Here is a 25,207-nt window from a genome sequence, read left to right as displayed (position 1 = left end):
AATTTACCTTTTCTTTACTGAGTAAGGAACAAAAGCACACTACATGAATCCTTCGGTTCTTTAATCTTTAACCATCTAGGGGTCTGTTCTGAAACATTGACCTTTTCTATTGTTCCAACTTAATGAAGATAGATCCTCCTCCCCTCCGCTCCCAGTGGATACATATGACTAATCCAACTGTGATTTCAGTGTAAAAGTCATTAGTTTAGAGGCTCTTTGCCTAGTGAAACAGTAACTCACACAAGCTTATAATTTCTAGGTTTTCATATCATGCCTGACTTAAACTGAGGCTATCCAGTCTTTCCAATTGCGTGACTAAGTCACCTCCTAACACTGTGTACTGCTGAGAGGCACAACATTGCACGTCTGTACCATATGTATCACAGTCAAAAATCAGTGGAGCTCCAGGAGACAGAGGCGACACTGGCTTCACAGCGATTCCTTCACTTCTGTTTAGTAGGTGCCAGGCTAGGTAAAGAGCATAGCTGAGTCCCAGGGTAACCTGGTGATGATGGCTCCACCAGCCCCTGCCAGCTCCCTTCTTCCCACAGCCAGGGATTTGGATTACCCAGCAGCCCCCCCACCAGAATAACCCTGCTGCTGGTCACCTGATGTAGCCATGGCACAGGAGCTGCATTTGACCTGCTTGTGCGCCACATGCAGCTCACGAACCACAGGTTGGTTACTCCGACTTAGGCATTAGCTCACTTATAATATCCGTATTTTGTAGTTCTAATCCAGTTGCTATTGTTCATATGGGCCACAATGCATGTTTTCCAGTGGTCTCTCAGTCTCTAGTGTTGAATTGCATGACTGTTCTAGCATATATCTGTATGTCTCTTGTTTTAATTTTGTCTTTTCTTTTTTCTTTTCATTCAGACAGGGGATTTGGCTTCTGTGCAATTAACAGGAACTCCAAATAGATGGGAGGTCTTGTCTGCAGCTCCTGCCACTATAAAGGATGAAGCTGGTAATATAGTACAGATACCAGGTGCTGCCACAGTAACTTCAAGTGGGCAGTATGTCCTTCCTATTCAGAGTTTGCAAAATCAACAAATCTTTTCTGTTGCACCAGGATCAGATTCGTCGAATGGTACAGTGTCTAACGTACAATACCAAGTAATACCCCAGATCCAGACAGCGGATGGTCAGCAAGTTCAACTTGGCTTTGCAGCCTCTTCTGATAATAGCAGTATAAATCAAGAAACTGGTCAAATTCAGATCATTCCTGGCTCTAATCAAACCATCATTGCCTCTGGAACACCTTCAGCTAATATTCAGAATATCTTATCACAGTCTGGTCAAGTCCAGGTTCAGGGAGTTGCAATCGGTGGTTCGTCTTTTCCTGGCCAAGCACAAGTAGTTGCTAACGTCCCCCTTGGACTGCCAGGAAATATTACTTTTGTGCCCATCAATAGTGTTGATCTCGATTCTCTGGGACTTGGCAGTGGTTCTCAAGCCATGACAGCAGGCATTAATGCAGATGGGCACTTGATAAATACCGGACAGGCCATGGATAGTTCAGATACTTCTGAAAGGACTGGTGAGCAAGTTTCTCCCGAAATTACAGAAACCGCCACCGATAATGACTTATTCGTGCCAACATCATCTTCATCACAGTTGCCCGTTACCATAGACAGTTCAAGTATATTGGAACAAAATGCAAACAACTTGACCACAACTAGTGGTCAAGTTCACAGTTCTGATCTTCAGGGAAATTACATCCAGACATCAGTCTCTGATGACTCGCAGGCTCAGAATATTCAGGTCTCCACAGCACAGCCAATTGTACAACACATACAGCTTCAAGAGTCTCAACAGCCAACCAGTCAAGCCCAGATTGTACAAGGTATTGCGCAACAGACAATCCACGGTGTGCAAGCAAGTCAAAGTATATCTCAACAGGCTCTTCAAAATCTGCAACTGCAGCTGAATCCTGGAACTTTTTTAATTCAGGCACAAACAGTGACCCCTTCTGGGCAGATAACCTGGCAAACATTTCAAGTGCAAGGAGTTCAGAATTTGCAGAACTTGCAAATTCAGAATGCGCCTGGTCAACAAATCACTCTAACCCCTGTGCAGACTCTCACTCTTGGTCAAGTTGCAGCAGGTGGGGCACTGACGTCAACTCCAGTTAGTCTAAGCACTGCTCAATTGCCAAACCTACAGACAGTTACAGTAAACTCTATAGATTCTGCTGGTATTCAGCTGCATCAAGGAGAAAATGCTGGCAGTCCTGCAGGTATTTATTTTACTCTTTTTGTAGAAAACGGGTTTTTGTTATTGCATGTGGTTGGTTTGAATGGTGATCATTGTAATGTTATTGCCTTGCTGCGGAAGCCTACAGAGTACAGTGGGTTAAACACAGTGATGACAGGTTTTTATTTGGAACTGCAGGTCCATTAGAAACCACTGTAATGGTAGAATATAGTCCCACCTCTCTTCTTGTAGTACAACCTCCTGTGACTCCCAGCGTGTCATGTTAGTTAACAGCACTTCCAATACGAAGCTTATTGGTGCTTCCAAGTCTTGCGACGCTGAAGGTCTGCATACTAAATTGTGGGGAGGAAGTCGGCTCTTCTGAGACAGCAGTGTCATTGCCGTGCCCCATTCTTCCCATTCCAAAACAGATAAGGTTTTCATGGAAATTCCAAATATTTCTGTTGATACAATTTGGTTTTCCCCTGAAAATATTCAGACCCCCTGAGGTGCTGTTATTGATCTGCTGTTTTGTTAGATTAGTGTCCTGCCGATTTAATATCGGTGTAACTGCCACGTACAGAACTCTCAGAAGCAGAAGTGAAACGGGCATGTAAATAGCGTCCATTTTGATGTGCTTAAGAACATATGTGAGTTTCCAGTACTACTCGCTTGTGTTACGTTTCAGACCGTACAGCTTTCACAGTGTGTTTTATCCCTGTGAGCCGGGAAGGCGGTCAGTTTTCTTAAAAGAGGTATTTCTTAATGTGAGGAAAAAATAAACATGCCTGTTTGTTTTTGGTAAATTTGATAGAGTGCCTTCCAAATTTCAGGGTATAGCTTCCTAAAGGAAAGAATAAGGAACGCGTGGGGATCGAGACACTTTGCTGTACCAGAAGCTGTCTAACCTCATCGTTGCAGGGTTGTACCCAGGCTGGTAATGAGGGGCAGAGTGAGCAGTAGAGGTAATTTGGGAGGGAACTGTTGCACAAAGTAGCTTGGGAATTGTTGTTTTGCTATAATCATGTAATCCAAGGCTCTGGTTCATTAAGATATGGAAGCATAAACGTTTAAGTAAAACACAGATGTGTTGTATTGTATGGCTATTTAAGCATGTGAGAAGAATCCAATGTTAAGTGAGAAATGCCTAGAGGAACTGCTGAACTGGGCTTGTTTCAAAAGCCTGACTATAATACTTACATAGTTATTGATATATTCTATATCAGGAAGCTTGTTTTCCCTGTGGAATCTAAAATTTGAATTACAAAATAATAAACTGGGGTGTTTTTTCTATTTCTTTTTTGTTTGTTTTGGAATTTACTTCTGTATTCTGGACTTAGCAAGGCGAAGTTACTCAGACGTAGATAAGCCTTCTTTTCACTGGCTTGTAGGCAACAGCACCAAACAGATGAGTGTGCTGCTCACAGCATTTGCTTTGCTGGCTAATCTTGCTTCTTAAATTTTCTATTTCCAGTGACCATAGAAAGTCTTGGTTTGTCTCCATCACACATTGACACCTGTGAGGGCAGTGGGTGTAGACGTCAGCAAAAAGCGTGTAGTGTGCATGGTAATACAGGTAAACCGAGATGTCAGAATCTAACTCTTGGGAAAAGGGCCCTGTGGCTAATACGACATGCAAGGAGGTTGAGAACTTCCTTTATTTCTGAGATTTATATTTGGTGTAGGATCACGTAGCTATTGTCACAGAGCTACTGCTTGTGAAGTAACATGGCAGAAACTTGAGAAGAAAAACAGAACGGAAAAGGAGACATTGGAAAAGAAATTGAGCCTGCTGTGTATGTTGGTTTGTGTACTGTCAGTCCTTGGGAGTGCTTTAGTGGTGGTTCGTAATAAAATGCAAGGAAGTTCCATCAGGCATTCCGTAACAGTATTTTCCTGTGAGGAATTTCACATGGGAAGGGAAACGAGTAAATGAGTTACATGAAATGTGATTAAGTAGGCAGAAGCAGTGGATGAGCAGCAGAAACTATTGCCTGAAGTGAATAGCTATAAACACCTGGTTCTATTAAAGACAGGGTGGAGATTTATAGTGACTTTTTTCCTACTTGTCTAGGAATAGTAAATGGACTGGAAGGTATTATAACTGCCATCCCCTGAATTTTGGGAGAATTTAATTGGTCCCGCCTTTATGTTGCAAGAAACTTACTTTTCAGAGTAACAGTCAGTGTGAAACCGCTTCTAACTAACAGACTCAGACTGAATTATCTTGATTGACCTTCAGTGTCTTTTCCATATGCACCTGGTATTTCATCTGTATTGAAGTCGTCTGAGATAATGTTTGTCAGTGATGTTTCTCCCCTTCTTATTTATGACCCCTTACGGTATGGTATGGCACCCTTTCTTCAGGTTGAAGAATAAAAAATACGCAATCAGATGCAGATAGTGAAATCATAGTTGTGGGTGGTTTTTTTACTGATCTGCAAGTAAGGAAAACCAGTTCAGTTTTAAACAGAAAGAGGAAGGTATGTGGAAGGGACAGCAGAATAAGAAAAGTTAAAAGATAAAGGTTGAGAGGCTACTTGATTCCTCTTTTTCTGCTGACTACCAACAGGCTTTGAAGCAAGATAAGAAGGGCTTCCCTGTATTTTCTCCCTCCACCCTGGATAATGTGCTTCCTTCCATAACAAATACAGTCGGGCTGTAGTTTGGGTTTTCATTTAGCAAAACGAGGCAAAAATAAAAAGAACATACTCACAGCCTTGGGTCAGAGATGGACTGTGATCACCTGAAGTCCAAATAACACAGCTCGCGCTGTTAGCGGTATGGCTGTGAAAGCTGTGTGTTAGGTTTCAGATTTTGGTAGCTACAGCCCATGGAGTGAGAGGTGTTCGTCCAAGCTGTGCTTCCCAGGTAAGCAGCAGAGGACATCCTTCGTGTTCTCATGAGTGTGAGAGGAAAAATTGTCTTCACCTAGGTCCTACGCTTTGTTTGCGTAATGGAAAGTTGTCACAACCCCAGTGCAGAGTTGATAGCTTCGTCCAGCAAACATACAGTTTTCTTTGCAAAATGTCCAGTAATAATGCTCCTGCCAAAATGTCTGCTTTACCAGGCATGCATATGCAGAGACTCCCATGGCACTGAATTTGTTCGGGAAAGTCTTGGCTGAGCTTGTTCTATCTTAGAATGTTGATTAGACCTCCTACAACAACTAGTATCTACCTGTTAAACAGTCGCCAAGAGGTATCTTTCTCATCTGTGTTCTGGCTTTTCTTCTCTGGTCTTCAGAGGAAGTTAAGCCTGAGAAGGCTCTCTAGTGGTCTGCTCCTTTTGGTGGCAGTTTGTGACAAAATGCTGCATCGTGCATAACAAAAACAGCCGTTAGGTGCACAGTCACGCGGCTAAATGCCTCGGCTAATTTATTAATGTACCGAATCACAGTTTTGGATTGGTTATTTCCCAAAAAAAGGGCAGTTTTACCAGGTCTATCTAGGTTGCGTAACTTTTTAGAAGATGCTGCGTGAATTCTTTTGATAACTTCTTTTGACTATTCCAGTAGCATCTGAAGAAACTAGCAAGTGACCTGAAAGTAGCGTTGGCTTGAGAAGGGACTTCGCTGCTGGAAGATTCATTTATTAAAAATAAAAAAAACACCTTCAAAGTTTTCCAGGTTGGTCTACAGTTGGAATAAAGTTAAAAGGATTCCTTTCAAGAGTTGACTCAAAGTGCCTCTGCAAAACTGAGGTCTTCATTTCTGCGTCTTTTTTCCCAGCTCCTCCTTGGCAGGAGAATACACAGCTCCTTCCGGACTCAGCTGCCTGCTGCCATTGAAGCTTACAGTCATGCCTGTGATCAACTTATACCAGATGATAGAGAGTGGGAGTGGTTGGCTATTTGTGGTGGGGACTTCATTCCATTCCTGCCAGAACCTGAAGTCTCTATCATGCCGAAGTAATGTAGCAATTCTAAATTTGGCCAAAAAATTGGCAGACAATTTTCAAGGTCAGTAGATAGTGACAACTTACCTTTCATCTGGTGGTATCTGGTGGACCTTTGGCCTAACATCTGTTAGGTAAAACAGTCTAAACCCCCAAACAAACAAAATGAAAAATAGAGTATTTTTACTTGCAGGGATGGTGGTTTCCATGTTGTAATGCCAAAGTAGTGAAGTAGTGCTGAATGTTACTTAAAGCATTGCTTGCTTCTGGCATCTAGAACTTTTTATAAAGTTTTGGCTGGTTTTCAGTATTACACAACCTATTTTTTTCCTCTTTCTTTTAAAGTTCCAGTTTTTAACCTTATTAATTTTACTTTCAGTTTTTCCTTCTAAGGCTTTCTTTATACCAAGCTTTTGAGAGAAGGGAATGGAGTCGTTACGAAATTGAATCTGATTATTTAAAAAAGTCTTATGAAATGCATGAAGTAAACTGAAGCAATGATGTTGAGTAAATGTTTTCATCTGGCAACATCTGTTTTGGGCTATCCTGTTTACAGTTGAGGCATTTAGTTGGCATGTTGTAAGATCAAAACAGTTAAAAAGCAATTCCCCCACTGTTTTATTTTTGATATGAAAAATGAAATTGGGAATTGATATATTTGACTTAGTGCAGGAGTTAGAGCTATTTCTGTACCAGTCTCATGTAAATAGTTTGCTTTCAGCATCCTTAAATTACATTCCTTATTTTCTCATTATTTTCAAATTAAATTAATAAATTTTGGAAGAATTAGACGATCATGCTTGTCTGTGTTTCACAGTCTTGCTTGTAACAATGTATAGTAAATTATCTCAGTGTGCAAGAAAGTTTGTGTAACTTTAGCATAGTCTGATATTGCAGTATCTATTGCTGTGGAATAGATTTGCACTTTTTGATCAAGTTCTTGAAAAGATTGAATTAACACATTCTTCCTCTGTTTCTGTACTTCCTGTGCTTTTCTGCTCGGTGTTCCAAAACAGCTCGGAGCCCAGTTCATTTTCTCCCGGCCCAGGTGGTCAGGTGAAACTGTTGTATGTTATTCTGAGTGAATATTCTGTCACATATGCTGAGTGTCGGGTGATGCAACTTAGATTCTCAAGGTTAAGGAGGTTAGCCTGAGTTGTCTTAGGCTCAGATATCCTCAGGATGTTCACAAAAGAATATATTACCCAGCTTCAGGCACTCATCCCTTTTAAATTTTTTTCATATACCCTTTTTACAAGATACTCCTGAAACAAAAGGAAAACTCTCAGACCTGTGGGGATGTATGGCAAGTATCCATGAAGCGAAAGAGGAAAGGGATTTTGTTTCTAGTACTGCTTCGACTTAAAAAGAAGGCTGGAAACTCATCTTCTGTCTCTTTTTGCAGCCTCAGCACTTTAGGTCCATTGTTTCAGGTTCTGTGTGGTTTTCTTGCCTTTTGAACCTCCTGGCAGGATCACATACGCTTTGGTTCTGATCTCTCAAGGTAGCTTGTCAGTGCATCTGGCTTATAAAAAGCATCTGAAGTTTCCACCAAGGACAATGTCAGTCTTTTCATAATGCCAGGAATGCTCACCAGGATCCTAGTTGTGATTGCTCTCTTGAAGGTAAGGCTGGGTTGTAGGTGGATTGTCTTTCATTGCCTGTAGAAGACGACGTGCATTTTCAACAGGTAGTAATTTTTAAGGACAAAAGGGGGGAAAGTACCCATTGTCCTCATTAATTACCATACGGAAATGATAGTTCTCAGTCTGCATTTAAACTTCATGCCAGTTTTTAATCCATGTATTCTGTGTGTGTTTTGTACTTCAGTTTTCTAAATCAAAATGTTCTACTGTATCCTAATAAGTCACTTGCTCTGCACAACTCTCAAGTATATTATGTCAACAATGGTGTCATCATTGATTAAAAGACCCCCAAAACTTTTGAATCTAATTATTCCCATAATCCCATTTTGACTGGCATTAATTCCTTCCCTACTTCTTTGAGTCTTTTGTTTCCCCTTTTTCAGTATTCTCACAGTGGTAGCTTTTTTTCCTAACCCACTGGAGCATTCACATAGTCCAAGGCTTGCAGCATTAAAACTGCCAAGAGCTCTTCAGCTTTCTCTTAAAATTATTGAATGAAAATTATCCTAATCTGTTGATTTATTAAGTGTTTATTTCAGTAGCTGTTTTTACGTCTTCCTGACTTACTGTCTGTGGGAAGCTTTTCATTCTTACCTGGTGATAGGACCATTATTTAGGTTTACAGAAATACTTTCTGAACAGTCTACCTTCCTGAATTACTGCTGACAGTTCTGGTGTTTGTCCCTAGCAGCAGTCTAATACTCTCTCATGTAGGAATACTTAGGTCCGCTGGTCAGAGAATTCTCTGTGTCCTGCTTTCCTTACCTATTTCTGCAGTGCCTGGCTTCTTCTATATGGAGCATGATCAACTCTTCCCCTTCTTTAGTTATTCCCTCTTATATTTTCAACTATGGGAAAAAAAGCTAAAAATCAGGGCACGCTCTAGCAGGCCCAGAAGAATCCAAAATCTTGAGAATCTTTAGACAACAGATCTGAAAGAACTGCAGTTAGTGTAGGGTAAGTAACTGTTCTTCAGTGTATAATACGTGTCGTGGTAGCACTGGCTTAAGTACTTTCGTGATACAAATTTTTAAAAAATTGGCTTAGAATAATGCATAGGATCATTTGGAAATACAGTGCAGCATTTCTTACAAGAAAAAAAATAACCTTTAGCTCTCTTTTTAATCATTTTGCTGGTACTACTTAAATATTCACCCCTGTGAGGTTCTGCTCTTAGACTTATACGCAACAGTTGTTTTCCTCAGAAACTTAAACAGCATTTAGAGCTATTGAAACTAGATGACAGTCTTTCTTCTGAACTAGATGACAGTCTGTCTTCCGAGCTGACTGACATTCACAGGTATTCAAGGTGGCATTCTGTAGTGTGTGTTCTGCTACCTTGTAATTAATTACATAATAAAAATGCCTAAATTCACACTTAAGTTTTGGAGGGCAAATCACAGTAGAAATCATTAGCCTTGTTGAGTTTCCTGGCTCAAAGACTTATATAGCAGGCCAACTAGTAGGGAGAGTTTAATTTAGATAGTCCAGTTTAGGAAGTTTAGTTAGATGGGAATGAACAGGAACAGTGTTGAAGAAATGTGAACTTCTTTATTAATGTTTCCTCACATCCGGGGATGAAGGCAAGATGAGTCAAGATACTGAGGGAATGTAGGATGCTCACTGTGGAGAAAACTGACAACCACATTAACTAGACAAGATGGAAGGGAGATGGGAATTCACATCTGTTTTATTGGGAGGGATGGGAAGGAAAGCATCTATTTGGAAGAATAAATGAATAGGCATGACTGATCGCAAGATGTGGAAACTGCAGGCAGTCACTCTGTGATGCTGCGAGGAAATTGCTGTGAAGGTATGTGCCGTGCTGCTGCAAATCTGTTTTTGGTTGAAAGGCTGTATTTCTGCTTTTTGGACCAGGAACTTGTAAAGCTTAGCTGACTAAAATGGCAGGGTGGCTTTCAGAATCTAGGCAAAGCAGCTAAGCTAGAAGCTGGCAGTTTGGAGACAGTTACAGGGGATGCTGGGAGCACCTTTATATGACACTCTGCAGAGGCAGATATATAAAAAAATTAAACTGGTGGCATAGCCCTCAAATGAAGTGGTTTTGCACTGCATCCTCCTCCCTCTCAGTTTATCCCTGTTTCTAAACTAACAGCTTTTCTCATAAGTAAAGAAAACGACATTTTTCTTAAAGTCCTAGTTGAAACAGACCAAGGTAGAACATGAAGCTTAACTGATGCATTTATCTCAGACACGGTGAAGAAGGTAAATGTCTTGTCTATATCAGTGGGTAGCAGTAATTCTCTCCACCCTATAGTTGAAATGTACTCAAGAACAGTTTAAGCTGCATTTACATCTGCATAGTTTCATCCTGTCAGTTTAGTTACTCTTCTCTGAAGCACTTCAAACAAATCTATTAGTTACCGTTTTTATTTGCCAAATACACTTAAACTTGCTCCATATTGTAGCCAGCTCTGGGCTTTCTGTGACTCTGAAATACTACCTTTGGAACCAAATTGTACATCAAGATCCCCATTTCTATCCTTTAGAGGAAAGCGAAACCTAAAGCAAATTTAGCTCATCAGATACCAAGAAGAACTTGAACAGAATATATGGTTTTCAGAATCTGTAGGCAGTTTGAGACAGTATCTTTGTCTGAATTTCCTCTTCGTACTTCCCTAGTACTAGGTCTTGAACTTGCTAAGAAGTAAGAGAATACAGAAATGGGAAAGCATGGAAATAAACTAGCAGTGAAAAAAATGTAACCTTCACTTAGCCTGTGTTTAGTTGCTGGAAAACAACAGTGGCCTCAAATTTACTGGTGTTTGCATGAGCTTGTCATGACTTTAGGGGTCATGCAAATTTTTTTAGGCCCAGTTTCTTGCAGAGATATATGAAACCTAGTATTCTGTCACTTGAGACTGAATTAGAACGGGTCACGTCCAGAGGAGCAATAAGGGAGATGTGCAGAGTTGTTGCTATCTATATGAATTTGCATAATCTCCAGTTCCATTGCATTGGAGGAGGCTCTTATCTCTTCTCCATGGTTTGCCCTTTCTACTCCATTTTCTTACTGTTGTCTGAATTACAGTAGCACTCCCTCCTCCCAAAAATAGTGATGCAATTTTCCCTCATCTCTTGCTATGATATGAAACCTACTTGGAGGGCAGCAGCTCATTGGCTCGAAGGACCTCATTCAGGCAATCGGATTCACTATGGGATTTGATACGATCCACTCTCCGCTATACTACATCCTAGAGAGACTAGATAAACACTTTATCTTTTGATATTTCTTTTAATTTTGTTTTATTTAAAGTATATTCTACATAATTAAGTATTAAAAAAGCCTGTCTGTAAATTGCCAGTTTACATTATACTTTTCTGTGTGCCTGGAGCAGAAGATGGTCCTTCAGAAGAATACCTAAAGCCATAGCTACACTTTCTGCCTTACCAAGATAACCAAGAACAGGACAGATTTACACAGTACTACTTGAGTTCATCTTCAGTTTTACTTTTTTTTTTTTTTTTAATAATACTAAAAACTATTATATGTCTATGCAAACTGTTATTTTCTCCAGTATCTTCAGCTCTTAGGACTGTGTTGTCTGTCTCTCTTCTTTTGTCTAAATAATTTTCTTATGTATGCCTCCCCCGTTATAAAAATATTATCCACCTTTGTGTTGCTGTAATAATGGTGGTGATTGGGAGGGACTGGGAATAAGAGAAATACCGATGAAAAAGATGGAAGGAACTCATGATAAAGGTTTGCAAAGTGAAACAAATGTTGTATGGGTTGAAGGTAGAAAGTCCTGGATGCTGGTCTGCAGTTATAGGCATTCTGGACATGTTTTCATTGTTAGGTGTATTAGAGTGTGACTTTGGGGTGTCAGTGTAACAGGAGAAATTGTATGTTATATGGAATGTTTGATTTCAGTCGTGGTGTTGGGTCTTGAGAGCACAGATCCATACCCCTATCTGATCCATTCATCTTTGCTGGGACATGTATATATCTCTTTCAAAGTACGTGTATGCAGTGCTACTGGATTCAGCTACTGACTTTACAAACTCACTATATGCTTACTAATATTAGTAAGATCATAATGAAATTATTTTAAATACATTGTTTTATTAACTTTTGCTTCTTATTTTAAACAAAGCTAGAATTTATGCGATGTATGTTTTGTGGAATATTTGATTGGTAAATGAATTTTGAGTATGGTATATAATGTATCCAGTCCTAAAGAACTGCTTGGAGGCTTGAATGGGCATGTGCTGGCAGCCTTGCCACTTTGCCATATTTAGAATCATAGAACCATAGACTGGTTTGGGTTGGAAGGGACCTTAAAGACCATCTCGTTCCAACCCCCTGCCATGGGCAGGGACACCTTCCACTAGACCAGGTTGCTCAAAGCCTCATCCAGCCTGGCCTTGAACACCTTCAGGGATGGGGCATCCACAGCTTCTCTGGGCAACCTCTTCCAGTGCTTCACCTGCCCACTCCGTGAAGAACTTCTTCCTGATATCTCTTCTAAACCTCCCCACTTTCAATTTAACCCATTACCCCTTGTCCTGTCACTGTGCCCAGTTGCATAAGAGTAAATCAGGCTTTTGCCTTTTTCCAAAAAGCTGCTGTGAGTGAGCGTGTTAGTATAGTTACTGGTATCCAATTTAAAAGATCAGTTATATAAACTCTTTGTATGTTTTGTAGTGTTTTAATCTTTACGCAAGACGAATTTTATATATAACATATATACAGATGATTAGGTATAATAAAATTTTTTCATAGGTGACTCGAAGAAAATGACTTAATTTCATAGGAAAGGTAGTTTGGTGGCTAATGCAATCACTAGAAATCACCACAGAGGTTTTCTGAGTCTTCACCTGAAAGATGCTTGGTGTGGTGTTGTCTGAAATTGTGAACTTCTCAGGGTAGCAGTGGAGTTCAGCGTGCAGCTGCCTTTGGCCAAGCTTAGCACAGTAGTTCCACTGATGTTACCACATGCGTAAAGAGTCAGCGAGTGTGCTAGCTCCTGGATTCCCATCGCTCAGAGCCTGTCCTGTTCATGCAAACTTAATTTCTAGCATTGACTTCTGCAGCCAAACGAGATAAATATGCTAGACTCCCCTGTTCCTGACCTGGAATGCTCTTCCCAATGCAGTGGTTTCTTAGAGAATTATTTCACCTCTAGTTACATCAGTGATGTAGTTTACAGCACATGAAAGTAAAAGGAAGGCCAACTGTGGTGTTGGGAAAGACTGGACTGAGACTTTGTTAGCACTGAGCATATTCTTGTGTGTAGCTACATCCTTTGTCTCTAGATGAATGCTGGGGGTGATTCAGAAGGTAGACCAGGTAACTATGACTCTTGCCATGTTTTGTCATTAATTTCTTTCCTGATCCCTACTGGAACAGGATGCTCTTAATGAGCTGACCCAGCACAGTTTTTCTTAGTTTTATCATGCAGTCTGAGCAGCCTTGTCTTCATTATACAGATGATGGCTGAAGCACTGACACTTGGAATTTAGCGTGGCCACAGCACTCAAGGTTTCAGTGTATGAGTGGGGTTTGAGTTAAGGAAAAAATCTACATGATAACCGAGTTTGTTCAGCAAGAGAAAGCTGTCTCCTAAATACATCTAGAAAGACACACAGCTTTCAGTGGGAAGCTTGAACAAAAGAAAAAAATTTAAAATAAAAAATTGATGGTTTGCTTAATAGTCTGTGCTAGTGGCTGATCATTTTCATTGAAGAAGATACAAAGTAAAATGCTGAACCAAAGAAGGGGTTGGGCTTCAGCTTTCTAAAGTGATGTATAGAAACTGTCTTTTTTTGAAATCCAGACTTGCTTTCAGCTCATTGGGAATCCAGCATAGTGTCTGAGGGGAAAAATGTTCCTGTTAAAATTTAAACTTGTTAAAATAGTTGTTGTTTCACAGTGTACTATTGTCATTGTACCGCTGTCATTAGTTCTTGGATTAGACTGAATGAATGCTCGGTAGGTAGAGGGTACACATACTTGCAAATGTCCATCCTGTGAGGATAACTTGAGAAGCTTTTCTGCATCCATGGAACTGCAAAGACCTGTTTTGATTACTAGCTCATCAGAACCTTAAAAGTGGTTCGTGTGTTGCTTTCCTCTCTGTAATGCTGAAAAAAGTTCTTCCCTAAATATTTTCTTTTCTATGTGTAGTGGAAGAGGCATAAATTTGAAGTGAGAAGTGGAAAATGGAACAAAGGCGTGAATCTTTGGTTTTGTTTTCCTTAGATATCTTGGTCTTTCTTAGGTCAAAACCTTTTATTTAATTGTTTTCTCCTGTTCCTTTGTATATCAGTGTGCGTAGTGAAAACTTCTGAAAACCATTAAGAAAAGTTGTTTATGCTATGTGTCCCGCTAAATGAGAAATCCTGAGGACACATAATCATAGAATCACAGAATGGTTTGGGTTGGAAGGGACCTTAAAGACCATCTAGTTCCAACTCCCCTGCCCTGGGCAGGGACACCTTCCACTAGACCAAGTTGCTCAAAGCCTCGTCCAGCCTGGCCTTGAAGACATAAATGGCTACTTGGGATCATTTGAAATGTGTGTCCACGTTTCTTTCAACCTCTGTGCAACCTCTTGTTCCTCAGTTTTTCCCAAGTTTCAAGCAAGCAAAATCCTCCTGGTGACAGTATTCCCTACCAAGAACAGTTCAACTTTCAGCTTTAATACTTTGGTATAGCTTCTCTTCAACTTTGAAACGTATAGTAAGATAAACTTTTAAAACACGTTACAGGTTAGAAGGGCGCAGAAGCAATGTCGGTATGCACTAAAGGATGTTGACTTTTGACTGACATAGTGCTCTCAACAGTAGAAAGATTTGATCATTATGGTTTCCTTCTCTCGATTTAATGGGCTACTTATGGATCCGTGTTTGTTCTTTTCCTCAGATATTAGGATTAAAGAAGAGGAGCCTGATCCAGAAGAGTGGCAGCTCAGTGGTGATTCTACACTGAATACCAATGATCTAACGCATTTGAGAGTACAGGTGGTAGATGAGGAAGGGGACCAACCACATCAAGAGGGAAAAAGGCTGCGACGAGTAGCTTGCACATGTCCCAACTGCAAAGAAGGTGGTGGAAGGTATGTAATGTTCCATGTCATGTGATGCATGTAATGATGGAAATGAATGAGTGAGGAAAAAAGCAGCCTTAGCTCACGGCAGCTGTCTGCAGCGAGAGAAAACTAGAGAAAACTTACGCGAAAGAACTTAAGCAATAACGGACTGCCACCTTTATTTCTGGGTCTGCAAATGGATGTGCAGATTATTCTATCCTCTCTGAGTTACTCCACTGAGATTAATTGGAAAAATCTGGAGTTAGATACCACTAGTACAAGGGAGGGGGGATAGAACACTGCCCTAAATAATATGAAAATGAAATATTTTGGAATATGCACATCTGTGGCTTCCTATCATATGTCAAGGGCTTGATTAAATCCTGTGTTCCTGCATTTCCTCACTGATTGAGCAATTTTTTTCCACAGTTTGATTGCTTTAGAGTGTTATAAGAAATACATTTATCCTGGTTTTCTTATTCACTAGTTTCCTAAGAAAAACAAGGTTTGTATAATAACTATAAATACCAGATTTTGAATTTATGATTGTTTTCAGTCAAAGTTGGTGGAGATATGACTAACAAAGAGGTACTAAGTTTCAATTCATATCATACTTCAGGAAGCCATATTTTATTATTCTACATATGATGCAAGTATTCTTCAGCTTTTTGTCATTATAAAGATTTTATTCTGTTCCCAAACACTTCCTTTTAAACATCATAATTATAGATACAAGAGAGGACGTGGGGATAATAGGCTGCCTTTTACGAGTGAAAATATTTAGGTGTGTGTGTTTGTGATATAATTGTGCAGCGGCTTCTTTCCAATACACTAAAATTAATCCGTTTTTATAATAGTTTTTTCTGTAAAATGAAGGTCTTATTGATGTGAGAATTATAGTGTTAAACTACTGCTTTCTCTTTCAAGAACCTGTCAGTGTCCTACGGCTCCAAGAGTTCTAATAGTACTGAATGAATATGTCTATTGTCAACTCTCTTGTGGGTTTTTGCTGTGTATTCTAGATACCTTCTTTGCAAGCATGGAGAGGTGATGTCTTAGGCAGCCATGCCAAATAAATATTAAGTGTTTAAGACAAAACCACTTTCATACATTTACATCACAAATCAAACTAGCGATAATATCTACAGTTCAGGTTATGTAGCATCTTTGAACGTCAGCTTCCTCTTGTTAAATTCCTCTGTGTAGTTCACTGAAAACTGGCACAGACATCTCTAAGTTCTTGGTGAACCTTGGCTCTGCCATGAAGATCTGCCCAACGTATACCCTGGGTTGAGAATTGCTTCAGTCCGAAACTCTGAAAATGTAATTTGCACTGCCCTTACCCTTAGGAAACACCTATCACACACGTTCCATCTTCCTTGTGCTCTATTCCAAAATACAGTGGTTTTAATTTAGAGACATCTTTAAAATCCTCTTCTCCTAACTAGAGTTGCTGTAACACCAAATTTTGAAGTTGAACTCCAAGAGAGAATCTTTTTGAGAGATGGTTTTGATGAAGTCTGGAGAAAGGTGTAGTCTGACTGAAACTCAGATACAGGAATTGGGAAGGAGTTGAGGTAGGAGGTAGGACAGAGTTTAGGTAGGTGAGAATATGAAATCCACTGTAGAGGAAGGACTGGACACATTAAATGCACAAAGTAAATAGGAAAAGTAGGACAGGAAGTCAGGATGCGAGAAGAATTAGGACTGGAATAGAAACAGGGTAATGAAGGAGACAATGGTGGGGAAACAGGAAAAGAGTGAAAGTGCCTAGAACTGCTAAAGCAACTTTCCCATCAGAATGTAGAATTCCCTCAGAGTCTAGCAAAAAGGAGTAAGCCCACTTGAAGGAACATTGCTTTTCTCCCTCTGATACACACCGGTCACGTTCCATAGCTGCTACAATTCCGCATCTCTAGTGCTGTAAATTCTGAGTTTTGGTTTGTCTTTCAACTCCGCTGATGACTCCTCAGATCATAGGGCACTTACTTCTATGAATTTCTTCAGATAACATTCACAACTCTTAAAATGATGCTAAGGTTGCAAAATTGAAAACTTGGCAAATGCCAAAGGTAAGATATCCTGGTTTGGATCATTTGATTTCATTATTAAATGATAATAGTCATTATCATTTGGTTTCTAATTATATGACCACATACTATTTTTTTTGGACGACCCCAGTGCCGTTCAGTGGATGGGATGGATGGTGCACTGGGAGTGAATCAGGGCTGGGTAACGATTGGCACCTGCTTCACTTACTGCAGAAATTGGAAGTATTTAGTGAATGAGATACGGGAGTGCAGCAACAGGGTTCTGAACATTTGGAGGTGTTTGTCTATCCACCCCACCTTTTCCACTGCAGAAGTACCAAGTTCATTTCTGTAAAGAAGTCCTCTAAGAAAATACGCTTCTGCTGTATTGAACTTGACACCTCAAGCTGGTGAGTGTTTGATTTTTGGCCTTGATCTCTTTCTGCCTTGCGTATGGGTGATTGTACTAGCTCAAGTTCACTACACAGGAATGTTGCAAGATGATAAATACATTAATGTTTGTGAATTGCTTAGACACTGAGTGTTCTAAGTATCCATGATGAGAAAAAAACACCTGGGGAAATGAACAGTTCTGTATTTAAGATAGTACTTAACTAATATGTAACTAGTAAGGCAAGAAAAATGCATTAAATCAGTATGACAAAGCTGAATAGCGTATGATTCAAGGAATACTATCCCTCCTGTACATGGAACACAGTAGGAAAAGGTAGTACATGGCTTTACATATGCAGACCATCATAATTTCATCTTTTGTGTAGCCTTAGTTTTGGCATTTCTTGTCTTATCTGTTTTCTGGATGCAAAGAGGAGTTGAGGGCGTTCTTTCTGTTTCTTGGTTTTGGCTTTTGTTGAGTTTTTTTTGACTCTTGATACAGAATTAGGCTACATTGCAGTCTTCAAAGGATTTCTGTTTGTACCAGTGCTGTGAGGTAGGAAGCTGCTGTTAGCTTTACCTTGCTTGGCAGGGGCGGGGAGGGGTAGGAAAGGAAGAGGGTGATGTATTAGATATGTAAATTAAAATTTCATAGCCTCAAGCTTATATAGTAAATGGGGGATAAGCAGGTGGAGGGACAGACATGGACCTCAAAGGATGGCTGATCCCAAACAGACTGCATTAGGCTTCTGGATAAGGGTGTCTGAAGCGAAGTGGAAAGTTTACACTCCTCTCGGTTACATCTGGAATTACACTGAGATGTAACTGCTGCTGTCTGGATCTATAGGGGAACAGTGCTTCTGGTACCACTTCAGGTACATAACTCTAAAATACGTATTCCTAAAATCACTAACAAGTGTATGCTTTACCCTTGAAATACTTGATGTTCCTCCTGGAAGTACTGCTGGACTGGAAGTCCAGTTTCTCAGTTTCCTGCTGAAGCCATTGCATTCTGTATGGTTACTGAGAATAACGTGGCTTCCAGTCCATATAAAGCTAAAATGTATATGAAAATACTTAAATACTAATTGATTTGAAGACTCCAGCTGAGGACGAGACCTAAGTCATATCCTTTTACTCAGTGATGGTGGTTATTGGCCGGTGCAGCAAGAAAGGCCTCCTAGCATCACGTGTTAGGAATTAGTGCCAGGACTGTCACAGCTGCAAAGCATCCAGACAGAATTTGGCTCATAGCCAGTCACTTTACAGAACACATGAAGCAAACATGCAGATGCCTATATGAAGCTGCACAGAATAAATACACTTAGTTACTCATTCACAGTAGTCCCGCAGATTTCATTCTGTGAATCCATAACTTACCCTCACTTTGAACTTCAGAGTCCACTAAGGAATTCCGTCACTAGTTAGGTGCTTAGAACTACGTATGCTACACCACCTACGCCCAGTAAGCTGACCATGACTGGTACCGTGGTTTCCTTGGGTCTAGACTGAAAGTGCAATTAAGCAACTGCAAATGATTGACTTAGGAAGCTCAAAATTATTCTAAGGGAATTTTGATGTCATGTGTGTCACATTTATGTACTGTATTGTACAAAGCTACAAAATATTTATACTGATTATTGTGGAGGGGGCATACAGATATACATATATAAATATGTTTCTGCATACAGAAACACATTCTCAAATGCAGAAATATATTAGATGAGTAAGCAGAATCTCTCCTGTTACTGTATCCATGGGCTCATATGAGTCTACTGCTACAAGCCTTCTGGACTTCTACTACCATTGAATTTATTCTGAAGTCAAAACCTACATTGTCGTCACAAATAATTAGTATGTAAAGGTGTTTGTTCTGTCTTAAAAGACAAAATGACTAATGAAGCACTATGAAGATCACTCTATATTGAGACTTCTTAGAAACATTATCTAGGACTTGATTGGTTTTTATCTCCTTTTCTGGAGTATTTGGAATGTTTCAGGTGCATATGGCTTGGGTTGGAATGCCCTTTAGATGCTCTGAGTTTTTAGAGTGAGTTAATTTCTGTGCCTGTTAGAAATGCTTGCTCCAAGTGCCAGCTCCTGAAGGTATATATGCATTTTACCCTGAACCCTCATTGGATGTAAAACAGAATTGTTCTGAATGCAGGGATGAGAATCTAGGTCTAGTAGTTGCTCGGCAAATCCTTCAGCCACTGGACTGTTAAGCAGAAGTTGAGCACCAATTTAAGGAGAAGAATTGCTCTGGGGAGGCAAGTGAAAACTGTATAATCAGTCATGGAGGATGGAGTGCCCAAGACTGTGATTTCCGAATCCACATAAGCTGTTCTAAGTTAACATTGCTGATGAATAAGGTGGCCTGATGCTTGGCTGCATTTTCCAATCTCCTCCCTTGTACCAGCATTTACCATTCATATTGCTGCCTTGTCAGCCAGATCTATTCCCTGGAGTGCCCCTTTCAGCAGCAGCAAACACTTAAATTGGCTAAAATCAATCATGGTGCCCTGCACTGGCCAGACTGATCTCTTTCTCTGGGTCTTCGAGGCGCTTATCTCTCTCTAGTGATTTTATAAAAAAAAAAAAAAAAAGTTTAGGGTTTTGTGTTAGGTGCTTCCCCTGAATCAATCACCTACCATTTCAGCAAGGCAGCGTCTTAAAATAGGCATCAGGCTCAGTAGCCTGGATTATACGATCTGTGATTTTATTTATTTATTTCTCCTGAAATACTAAAGAATTAATGTAAGTGTTAGCAAGATCAGCTGTTTCACTGCCTCTCCTTTTAGTGGAAATACCCAGGTTGGTATGCTGCTCCTCCAACCCCAACTGCTTCTCAGGTTTCCCCAAGATGCCAAAAGCTCCATCTGTTCTCTTCCCAGTTGCCAAAATCTCCAGTTTCCATTTTGGCAATTGTAGTCAATTGTTTTGTTCTTTGCCAAAATTGTCTTCGCTATGGTAAAAACTGAAACTGGGAGAAATTTAAAGTACGATCCCGTCAGCACCAGAGCAGTACAGACTGCTGTAATGACTATTTCCATCCTCATGTAGATGTATGCTTGCTGAAGAGGACTCTTCTATCACTTAAATTTCGCCTGCTGTTGAATTTATAGTTTGTTGTAGAATTGGGATAGTGTTACAGAATTTAGTTCCAGCTTCTTGTGGAGTGTACTGGGCTCTGATTGTATTTGAAACAAAAATGGGAAGCTTCTCGGCTTTGTTTGCAGATCTATGGGCATGTGCAACCCCACTTACGTGTGTGACCAGTATTTAGGGGTAATATATTACAATGAGTATCTTCTCTGATTTTTTTTTTTTTTTTTTTTAACAGAGGCTCCAACTTGGGAAAAAAGAAGCAACACATCTGTCACATACCAGGGTGTGGCAAAGTGTATGGGAAAACTTCACATTTGAGAGCTCACCTCCGCTGGCATTCTGGAGAGCGTCCATTTGTTTGTACTTGGATGTTCTGTGGCAAAAGGTTCACGCGCAGTGATGAGCTTCAGCGACACCGAAGAACGCACACAGGTTTTTCAGTCTTCGATTCTGGTGTATTTAACTAAAGGAGTATCAGGGGGAGGGCCTGGATAAATAACTTTTAAGAGGAGCACAGACCTTTGTGTTGGATTGATTTTAATGTAGTGTGACTTTTCTCAAATCAGCTAATACTTAGAGCTGTGTATACACTTTGATTTCTTCAGTAGGTTTCAGGAGGAAAAACAGCTACCTTTTTGATTCAGAACTGACATTTAAGCTAATATTTAATAGAGCTTAATCGGAGTGCTTTGATCCAGGTTCATCAATGCATTTCATTTATTTGAAACAGCTAGAACTGTTGTTTCAGCTGAAAACTTTAATATTTTCTCTCATTTTAAAAAAGAAAAATAGAAGGCTAGATGTCCAAGAGATTAGATGTCGTTCACAAAATCAAGGAAGAGCACATGATGGTGCATTATTCTGCATCTTCTAGCTTCATGGTTAGACCATCTGTTAGGGAATCCAGGTTCCCGTTTCTCCTTTAGTCTAATATAAAGAAATTAGCCTAGATCTTCCACCTTTTCAGGGAGCAGCTTGTTTCACATCTGTGGTCTGTATTACCTATTTTCCTACGAATGGGAACCCGTAATTACATTCTAGAATGTTCAAACTACAGGAAGTTTACCTTTTGAAGTTAGCCTATTTGAAAAACCCGGTCGCAATAGATAAATAATTGATGTGCTTACCAGCATTTACATTGCTTAGAAAACTGTCTTTGCAATGTCTTTGAAAAACGTTTCATGTTTGGTACCCAACGGTGTGCTTTTGTTAGACATGCTGGGGGCTTGAACCTGAGCTGGGATGTTACGGTCTGTCTGGATGGACGGCCAGATGGGTTTAAAAAAACAGAAAAAAGAGGCCAGTTGAGTGATCCAGCTCAGACACTGATCAACAGGATTGAGTTCACTAAAGGGTGACCAAGATGATCAGGAAGCTGGAGCGTTTTCTTTATGAGGAGAGGCTGTAGGAACTGGGCTTACTTGGCTGCACAAAGAGAAGAGTAGGGGTTGGGGGGGAGCTTAGTAGCAACCTTCTAGTACCTGAAAGGCCACCATTAAGAAGATAAAGAGGGACTTTCCAGGTGGTGGTGCATTGGTGGGATGATGAGAGACAACAGACATATGTTGAAAGAAGGGAGGTTCAGACCAGATAGAAATAAAAACTTTCTCATTGTGAGGACAGTCAGGCACTGGAACAGGATGCCCAGATGCACTCTCCATCCTTGAAGGTTTTCAAGACCAAACTGGATAAATTCCTGAGCAACCAGGTCTGACCTCATAGCTGACCCTGCTTAGAGAGGGATCCGACTGGAGACATCCAGAATCCCTTCAAACCCAAACTACCCTACGTTCTTGTCTGTCAGTCTCAAGTGTGATTCTGCAGCAGCTCCTATGGTCTTCCCTCTCCATCATTTGGCAGGTTTTGTTCTCCTCTTAGAAGTTACTTATTGGTAATAATTGCAGTGAAACGATGGCAATATTCTTCAGCTTGCCTGAAAGACCTCCCCAAACTCAGGGCAGCACAGAAAGATAAATCAGGTTTTTTTTAAATGGTTTGTATGGGTGCCTAGAAATTTAACGCAGGTTTGTCATGTTGGACTGCTTTTTTCTTCAGTGTAAACGCTGTTAGAATTCTGACTCCCAAAGGCATGAAGCTATCTCACTTTTTGGTGTCCATGTGATATTTTTAAGGTTCTTGAAAACATTTTTTTTATCTTCTGTGATAGGTGAGAAGAAATTTGTCTGTCCGGAATGTTCAAAACGCTTTATGAGGAGTGACCACCTTGCCAAACACATTAAAACACATCAGAATAAAAAAGGTATTCACACTAGCAGTGCAGTGCTGGCATCAGTAGAAGCAACACCTGATGATACTTTGATTACTGCAGGAGGAACAACGCTTATCCTTGCAAATATTCAACAAGGTTCTGTTTCAGGAATAGGAACTGTTAATACATCTGGCACCAGCAATCAGGATATTCTTACCAACACTGAAATACCTTTACAGCTTGTCACAGTTTCGGGAAACGAGACAATGGAGTAAATATTACACAAGATACCTATTAATTGTGGTTATTTTTATACAGTAGTGAGAAGAATATTGTTCCTAAGTTCTTAGATATCTTTTTATTGATGTGCAAAAATTTTTGGATTGACAGTAACTTGGTTATACATGACACTGAAATGCCTTACTTTGTATGATATTCCATAGTATATTAAAATGGTAAAATTGCATGGGTTTTGTAGGTACTTTTGGAATCTAGAAGAGATGAAATTTTACCAAGTTATATTAAAAAAAAAAAAAAAGAATTTAACGATGGAAATGGTAGTCTAACCAAATGCATCAATCCTGTGTGGTTTAGTGTAAAAAAAATGAGAACATGTTGGTATTTATCTATTGTAAGATAAAAGAAGTTGATGGGTGAAAAGAAATCATGTTATGATAAAAGAAATTTTGTAATTTTCTTGATGACTGGAATTTTTATTATGCATAACTGACAAATCAAGTTTCCAAGCAAATGTTACATAGTGTAGGCTTTACTTAGCTCATCAACTTGTCATTTTGAAGCTAATTATTTTAATTAGGTTAACTATGTACAATATTTTAAGCATTACTCTTGTAAGATTTTGAAAACTACATTTTAACATGGAACTCTAGGGATAGTCACCTTTTAAATCCTGTTGAAAAGCCATGTTTAAGATTTAATTTGCCAAAACGATGTCTTGTTAATATTCTTTCAATAACCAAGGTGGGCAATATAACCAATGTTTAAAAAGCTTAAAATGTTAAAAAAAAAATATGTATAGGTTGAAGCATTTGGGTGGTAAGGCAAATGTTATAATGAAGTATATCCCTTCTTTTGAACATTGGAGGACCAAAAATAAGGTGTATTGCGTCTCAGCAGTGATTTTTATCAAATCTTTTTCCAAAAAGCATCCGTCTGCCAGGGCCTTAAAAGCCATCATGTAAATTACCAGTAAAATACAACATATGCAAATGCAATAGAAGAATCACTTCCATATTGACAGTACTCCCAAACATATGGATATAGTCATAGTGAACTAGGGGGTTTATGAGGTTTTTATTTGTTTGTTGTTTAGTTTTTGGTTAGTCAATCTGCATTTAAATATCAGCCATCTTTCCTTTTTTGCTTCTTCCCTTAAAAATTGTATGTATCCAGTACATTTAACTGATAAACATATATGTTTTTTATTATGCTGAATTTTCTTTTTATTTTTAATTACTGTTTATATTTTCAATTATAGAAAAATGTACAAAATGAAGTTATATAGCCAGTCTGTAAGTGCTATACCATTTTCAAAAAAATGTATGACAATAATTACTGCAGTTCACCTATTTACAAACATTTGGAAATCTGTTCATTTGTTATTCTTAAAACCACCTCAAATTTAAAGGCTACCTTATTGTACGTTTAAAGTGTATTATAACAGTGTGGTAGTTAATAAAACACTATTTTTTTTTTTTCTTTTGACTTGAGTTTACTGTACTTCTTGTTAACTAACAGGGTGTAATTTCATAAACGTCTTGATAGCCTGAGATACTGTATTATTTTGTGCTAGATGGAGCGAAGTAGAAGAGGTGTTTCCTTCCCTTACAGGCAAGGAGATAGTAATATACCTCCTCCTTGCTCTCAAAAACCCCCCCGTCTGTATGTGCACGGGTATGCGTGTGCTGTGTACCGTGTTGGTGTAGTGGTAACTTTCTGACCTTAGGCTGAGCAGGGCACGAAGCAAACACAGGCCCTGTCCTACAGGATGCGAAAATAAAGTTGCGGTGAAGCCCCGTGACACTTCCGTGCCGCAGTACAGACAGTCTTGGTAGGGACCTGTGCCTGAGGGGATGATTTAGACAGAACACCAGTGAGAACCGTGAGATAAGAGTGTGACAGTTGTATATGACGCTGTAATGAAAGTGAAAAGCTTCTATTTGTGAAGTCTAATGTCTTGGAGTATTGAATGGCCACAGGATGGACCAGGGTAATTTAGGATAAGCCAGGTAGATTTCAGCCTGTGAAAGAGAGAACTGGAAAAAAGTCACAAAGGGAAGATTTTCTGCATTTGCTTTAATGGAAAAAAAAATGAAATTAAAATCTTTTAAGAGTCAAAGCAACAGGAATGGACAGATAGAGAGAAAATGGAGTTAATTCGTTATCAGGTTAATCTTCTGTTTAGTAAAATAGAGTGAAATTGGGTGGGAGGTCACAAGAGCAGCAGTTTGGGAGAGAAGACAGTTCTGCTTAGATGTGCAGCGTTCCATGGATGTTGTTAATATTTTAACATACTCTGAATCCACTTCTTCCTGACAGGTGAGTGGTTTCCAAACGCTGTGTCTGTTCACAGGGCACGTTAGTACTTCCATTTCTAGTACTTGGGTTCTGTTTCTCATCTCTCTAGCCGTTTGTAGCTGTACTAGTGCAT

General features: G+C 39.6%; 1 protein-coding gene across 1 annotated transcript; it reads left to right on the top strand.

Moving 5' to 3' along the window:
- Nucleotides 1–879: 879 nt before the first annotated feature.
- Nucleotides 880–24,261, top strand: SP3 (Sp3 transcription factor; the record flags this gene model as incomplete). Its single annotated transcript, XM_010153910.1, has 4 exons — nucleotides 880–2,242; nucleotides 14,631–14,823; nucleotides 20,563–20,759; nucleotides 22,495–24,261. Coding segments are annotated over 4 exons (2,070 nt in total), but the record flags the coding sequence as incomplete, so codon positions are not given.
- Nucleotides 24,262–25,207: the final 946 nt, after the last annotated feature.

Source organism: Eurypyga helias, unplaced genomic scaffold (genome assembly GCF_000690775.1).
Source record: "Eurypyga helias isolate BGI_N326 unplaced genomic scaffold, ASM69077v1 scaffold9186, whole genome shotgun sequence".
Classification (NCBI taxonomy): domain Eukaryota; kingdom Metazoa; phylum Chordata; class Aves; order Eurypygiformes; family Eurypygidae; genus Eurypyga; species Eurypyga helias.
The sequence above is the reverse complement of the archived record's forward strand: the minus strand, read 5'-3'. Positions and strand labels throughout refer to the sequence as shown.